Source organism: Centroberyx gerrardi, chromosome 8, assembly GCF_048128805.1.
Source record: "Centroberyx gerrardi isolate f3 chromosome 8, fCenGer3.hap1.cur.20231027, whole genome shotgun sequence".
Lineage (NCBI taxonomy): Eukaryota > Metazoa > Chordata > Actinopteri > Beryciformes > Berycidae > Centroberyx > Centroberyx gerrardi.
Window position 1 is genome coordinate 32,169,866 of NC_136004.1, and position 6,997 is coordinate 32,176,862.

Here is a 6,997-nt window from a genome sequence, read left to right on the forward strand (position 1 = left end):
AAGCAGTCAGTCAGTAGTCAGTCAGTCAGTCAGTCAGTCAGTCAGTCAGCAAGTCAGTCAGTCAGTCAGTCAGTCAGTTAGTAGTTAGTCAGTCAGTCAGTCAGTCAGTCAGTTAGTAGTAAGTCAGTAAAGCAGTCAGTCAGTAGTCAGTCAGTCAGTCAGTCAGTCAGTCAGTTAGTAGTAAGTCAGTAAAGCAGTCAGTCAGCAGTCAGTCAGTCAGCAGTCAGTCGACCTCGATGGACTCGCTGCTCTCGCTGACTGGTTTACACTCGTTGGGCATCCGCTGGTGACGACTGAGCTGAGTGGCCTGGGTGAAGCTGCGGTCGCACCGCTCGCACCTGCACACACACACACACACACACACACAGGAACACACACACACACACACACACACACAGGAACACACACACACACACACACACACACAGGAACACACACACACACAGAAACATGAACACACGCATACAGAAGAAGACAAAGAGAAAGATATAAGACAGTGGTTAGATTGTAAGTGTATGTACACACAGAAAAACACACACACACACACATACACAGAAACACACACACACACACACACACACAGGAACACACACACAGGAACACACACACACACAGAGGTTCACAGATATACATACACACAATAAGGTTAGATAAAACACAATGCTTAGATCACATTGCTGAAGAGAAATTACACGACACCTGAACACACACACACACACTGATAAAACCCTTAGATCTCTCTCTCACAAACATGCACACACACACACACACACACACACATCCCTGTGCTAACCCTAATATCCAGTGACAGTATAAAGTGTGTGTGAGGCCCAGCGGAGCACCAAGCTGTAATTGTTGCCCTGATCCTCGCAACCTGATGGACAAATTACACACACACACACACACACACACCTGTCAATAATCTAGCACGAGGGGAGGGGGTGGGGAGGGTATTCCCATCTCACACACACTTTAACACACAAACACACACACACACACACACACAGACGTATCCAGGCTTGATAAGGCAGGCGTCAGTGTCACCTCCAATAGAAGAAGAGAGGAGAAGGAGCTTTTAGTGTAAGCGGGGGGTGGTGTGTGTGTGTGTGTGTGTGTGTGTGTGTGTGTGTGTGTGTGTGTGAGTGTGTGTGTGGAGCGGAGAGGAGGGGAGGGGGGCTCCTCTTCAAAGAGAAAGCTGTGCTGAGGTATTGGACTTAGCAGCCCAGAAACAAGACTAACATGCTGTTAGATAGATAGGAGGGGGGGGTGGAGGGAGGGGGGGGGGGGGGTGGAGGGAGGGGGGGGGGGGGGGGGGTTTACTTGGATAAGAGAGGGGGAGGGGCGGGGGGGGGGAGGGGAGGGGGGAGATGCATTGCACTGTAATGCAGCCCCATGCATTCAGTGGACTGCAGCTTTGTTAACACTTGATCTGGAGCTCATAAAGCTTCATAAGTCCATTATAAACACACTGTGACTGCATGATGATGGTTTTAATGATGTAACAACAAACTACGCAAACTACCTCCCGTATTATAGTGAAGACAGAGGTTTCCTGATTCCTGATACAAATCCTGCGCGAATCAAAGTCTTGGTATTTTCAGGTTTAATTAGTTTTGGTGTGGTTTCTCTTCTTCTAAGCACAAATTCTATCCTCAACCTGTCATGAAAAATGGACGCCTTAGTGGAAGTTCTGTTTTGCTACATTAGGACGGGACAAATTGTAAAATCTTAACAGTGATTTCAGTGAATTTCATTTTCGCATGTGAACACATTTCACGAAAAAAGAAAACGAAAAAAAATTTGGGGGGTAATTCATTATTTTCATGAAGTCCTCATGTGATACTGGTCCAGTGCAAACAGGGCTAAAGCTCTGCAGTCAGTCTCTCCTCTGTGTGCGGTGCAGAAAAACAGCAGCATTCATTCTAGGAAGAGCAGCTCCAGCAGATGCATCTCACATACGAAATCCCCCCATTTTTTTTTTATTCTCTTCCAGAATGCGCAGAAAGAAAGCAGACTCCGGACTGAGCCGGAGCACGCTGCCCTCAAGGTGCGTTCCTGCTCTTACTGGTCCGCGAATCGACGGAGCGACATCAAAGCGGCTCTGAAGCTCTGCCACACACACTTATCCGCCACAGCAGACACACACAAGGCGGTTCTCCCGCAGAACAAAGAGAGCGGCCGAGAGGCGCGCCGCGGTCGGCCGGGATCCGTCACCGGACGCCGCCTCCGCTCCGCCTCTCAGCCGGGGGAAAAATAAAGTTGAGCGGTTTCTCCCTGACAAAATGACAGAGGCAGGCGGCTTTAATCAGCTTCCCTCGAGGATCAGTGAAGTTTCACCTCCTCCTCTCATCTTAATCTACTGAGTACGGCAGAACACTGTGGTAAACAAGCTCCGACGGTCCAGACAGAAACAAAAAGGGGGAAGATGAGACCAGAGAGAAGAGGAAGAAGACTCTCCATGGCAACGGTGTTAAAATTCACCTTTTCTGAGCGTCTTGGTGGATAAGATGGAAATCGCGGTGTTATCGGTTTGAATCCCCTCTCTCTCCACTATCAGCTGCCAAATAAAGCAAAAAAACGGTAAAAGATAATAAAAAAACATCCGCGTTTTTTCTCTCTACCCTGTTTCCATGTGGCGATGATGTTCATTTCTAAATACGCGAAGAGGATTGTGTGAAAATTTGCATTTGTTTAAGTGTGAAGATTCATAGTTAATAGAATTAAAAAGTAATACCACTTTTATTCATTAGATACGGCTAAATAAAGTGCAGATATGATTTGTAGAAAAGGATTTGTGAATCTCATCTCATCCCTGACAGACCGACCTGAATTTACCTCTCCTGACTGTGATGCACTTTGCTAAAAATAGAACAGAATAGAAACCAGCAGCTACTAAATCTGTCAAAAATCTGCTAACCACAGAATTCTTTGTTTGCCACATCCTTATTTTCTCAGAAGGAACATGAAAGTCGTGGAGAGTGTTTTCCTCTGACGTCGTCACAGTCAGAATAGAATACAATAGAACACAATAGAAACCAGCAGCTATCTAATAAAATCTGTTCAAAATCTGCTGACAGAACAGAATTCTGCCTCTTCTGCTTCCAGATTTTCTCAAGAGGGAAATCAAAGCTGTGATCTTGTGAGTGTTTTCTTCTGACAATGGAGTAAAATAGAATAGAATAGAATAGAATAGAATAGAATAGAAACCAGGAACTATCCATTTAAATCTGTCTAACATCTTCACCACAAACAGAATTCTGCCTCTTCCGCTTCCTTATTTCCTCAAGAGGGAAATCAAAGTTGTGACGTGTTTTCTTCTGACAGTGGAATAGAATAGAATAGAATAGAATAGAACACAATAGAAACCAGCAGCTATCTAATAAAATCTGTTCAAAATCTGCTGACCGAACAGAATTCTGCCTCTTCCGCTTCCTTATTTCCTCAAGAGGGAAATCAAAGTTGTGACGTGTTTTCTTCTGACAAAGGAAAAGCTCTGTTCGAAACCGTTCCCTGTTACAGAAACAGTGCACTATATAGTGTATCCGCCATTTTCTACTAGTGTCCGAATTCTCAGCGGTTAATTTGATTCACTAAATAGTCCACTACAAGATACCCACAATGCACTACAAATTGTAGTGAACAGACAGTGTACCCTACAATTTCTCCTGTATACCACAATGCAGTGTGATCGTGTCTTACCGAAGAAGCAGCAGCTAGCTAACATGTTAGCTAATAGAAACTGGTCTATTTATCAACAAAAGACGTATTAGACACCTCATTCGAGTTCCTCCGTTTTGAACCAACAGCAGCAAAACTGCAGGAATCATCGTTACAGGTCAGCTAACTTTATCCACCGATACAGGAAGTGATATGAAAGCTTGTGCTAGTCATTAGCTCACAAGCTAGTTTACCAAACCAAAAGCACCAAAGTTGACAAAACCACACTTGCACATGATTAGAATTTCAACAATTTATTTGTAATTTAATGTTCCAAACTTGTCAAAATCAATACGACCCGAGTCCATTTCAACCTGCTGTCATGACGCTTGGTTTGTTTACGTGATGCCGGGCGCGTCCCGGGGCGTCACACCAATATCCAGCGCATTGTTCTGACGCAATATTTACTGTAGTGTCCGAAATTTAGTTCGGTCGTTGCCCATATAGTTCACTATATGATAAACACTACATGGGGAATAGTGAGTGAGGGAATGAGTGAACCATTCCGAATGTTTTTGTTTTCTTCTGACAGTGGAATAGAATACAATAGAATAGAATAGAATACAATACAATAGAAACCAGCAGCTATCTAATAAAATCTGTTCAAAATCTGCTGACCGAACAGAATTCTGCCTCTTCCGCTTCCAGATTTTCTCAAGAGGGAAATCAAAGCTGTGATCTTGTGAGTGTTTTCTTCTGACAATGGAGTAAAATAGAATAGAATAGAATAGAAACCAGGAACTATCCATGTAAATCTGTCTAACATCTTCACCACAAACAGAATTCTGCCTCTTCCGCTTCCTTATTTCCTCAAGAGGGAAATCAAAGTTGCGACGTGTTTTCTTCTGACAGTGGAATAGAATAGAATAGAATACAATAGAATAGAATAGAATAGAACACAATAGAAACCAGCAGCTATCTAATAAAATCTGTTCAAAATCTGCTGACAGAACAGAATTCTGCCTCTTCCGCTTCCAGATTTTCTCAAGAGGGAAATCAAAGCTGTGATCTTGTGAGTGTTTTCTTCTGACAATGGATGGGGTAATGGAGTAAAATAGAATAGAATAGAATAGAATAGAAACCAGGAACTATCCTTTTAAATCTGTCTAACATCTTCTTCACAAACAGAATTCTGCCTCTTCCGCTTCCTTATTTCCTCAAGAGGGAAATCAAAGTTGTGACGTGTTTTCTTCTGACAAAGGAACAGAATAGACAAAGTTTGTGTTTTCTTCTGACAGTGGAATAGAATAGAATAGAACAGAATAGAACAGAATAGAACAGAATAGAACAGAACAGCAGAGCAGACCGGCGGCTCGGCCTGAAAGCTGCCGACCACACAGAATCTCTCTGCCTCCGTCTTCTCAGCGGGAAAATAAAGTTGAGCGTTTTCCTCCTGACAAAGTGACAGTGGCAGCTTTAATCTATCTGCCGGGGCGTCCGGACGGAGATAACTCCCCGCCCATCGATCCGCTAAAGATTTCTGACGCCCGTCTCTGATTGTCTTTGTCCCGCTCCGCCTCCGCCGAGACTCTGAAGTGCTGATGAAAAGGTTCGGCTTCCCCCCCCCCCTCCCGATCGCTTATTAAGAACGCTGATTTGCTTTTACCGGATTTCTCGCGGGCCGCTTGTCGTTTCGCTTTTTACACCGTGATCTCTTCTTCCTTCTCTCTCTCTCTCTCTCTCTCTCTTCTTCTTCTTCTTGCCCTTTCGCTCTCCGCATCGATGACGAGTTTGGATTTCTCTGATTGCTTATTAAGAGCGTTAATGCGTTTCCGCCGGCTTCCTCTCTCGATGCGTTTTGCACCTCTCTAACCCCCACCCCTCGCTTCTTCACTTTCTTTTTCCTCCCTCTCTCTCTCCCTCTCTCTCCCTCTCCCTCGCCCTCCTGCCCTCCGCCCGGCTCGCTGGCTGCTGACCTCTCCGTCCGCTGGGACTCTTTATTGTCTGCAGCCGCTGACAGGATGACAGCGTGACAACAGCAGCCTCCAGAAGTCCTAATTGCAGCGCGGCTCTCTCTCTAATTATATCAGGAAAATGGAAATGAGAGATCTGAGCGCGCGGAGATTCATTACCAGGCCGCTAACCGCCGTGATGGGACCGACAGCGCCGACTTACTCCACCTCTGCCGCACCGATATTTACATTTAACGTTTCGGGCGTTTCGCTGATGCTCTAATCCACGGTGATTTACAGCGAGTGCGACTGTACGATTACGGTTTAAATTTCCCTCGATCGCCAGCGTTACAGGCAACCGATAGTGAGAAGAGCAGAGGTCAGAGGTCGCAGCATCCTGACAGCAGATGGAACAAAATATTCCTGAGTCCTTAGTGATCGTGCATAATAGATAACTGCTGTGGAAAGAAATAAGATAAAAGAAGAAAAAGGCTTTCCTCTCTTTTTGTTGCTCTGGTTCGGATCGTTCTCTTGTTACAGAAAATTTAATGGTATTTATTAAAAAAAATCTGTTTTCTGCAACACTAATCACTCACAGGCCGACTAGTTTCCATAATTTCTTAATTTAGACTTGCAATAATGCAACTAAAACCATTTGAACCAGACGACATGTTGTAAATATGACTGTTAGGACAAGTTGAGCATTTGCTTCTCTTCGAAATGAGCTTTATTCATTTATCCATGTAATTCATTTGTTCATGTTCTGGCTGTGTTAGCCTTATTGAAACAACAATGAACATTGATCCTTGTTATTGATAATTATCAGTATTTCTCAACCATTTGAAGTGAAGCGGGTCAGCGAAAGCCACTCAGATTAAAAGAAATCTATGATGCCTTTGACCCTTTCATCTGATGAATGGGTTCCTGAGCTTCATGTTGCTGGACTCAGTTACTGAGGCGTCCTGCGTCTCTCCTGCAGGCCTGCAGAGGGAAACCCCCATCCTCACTACTGATCTAACATGGAGGCCAAAAAAGAGCCAGAATTAAAAGCTACCTCACATTCATCTTTTAATATAAAATCCATCCTAAAAAGCAAAAACGCTGCGCTCGAGAGAGACTTGGGTACTATTTGTCCTGTGAAAACCCTGTAATTCCAATTTTGGTGATTTTCATTTTTTCATGTCAGTTGAAGGATTATATGCTTCTCTTTGGGTTGAGAAAATTCTACAATCTCTTGGGTTTATGAAACCCTTTCAAAATTCATTGGATAAACTCTAATATGTGTCTAAAAACAAGGCTGACGAAGGCTTAGTTCCTGAAAATTTGACATTTTGGAGAAATGTTTTCACCCGACAGCAAAGATATGTAAAATGAAAATCTTGGCAAAA

The 6,997-nt window shown here is 43.9% G+C and overlaps 1 protein-coding gene across 1 annotated transcript in view; it reads right to left on the reverse strand.

Moving 5' to 3' along the window:
• Positions 1 to 223: 223 nt before the first annotated feature.
• prdm6 (PR domain containing 6) overlaps positions 224 to 6,997 on the reverse strand; it is a 72,639-nt gene continuing 65,865 nt past the window's right edge. Inside the window, exon 8 of the mRNA XM_071896703.2 lies at positions 224 to 338. Within this exon, the coding sequence (XP_071752804.1) occupies positions 224 to 338 (115 nt within the window). The remainder of the gene's footprint in view (positions 339 to 6,997) is intronic.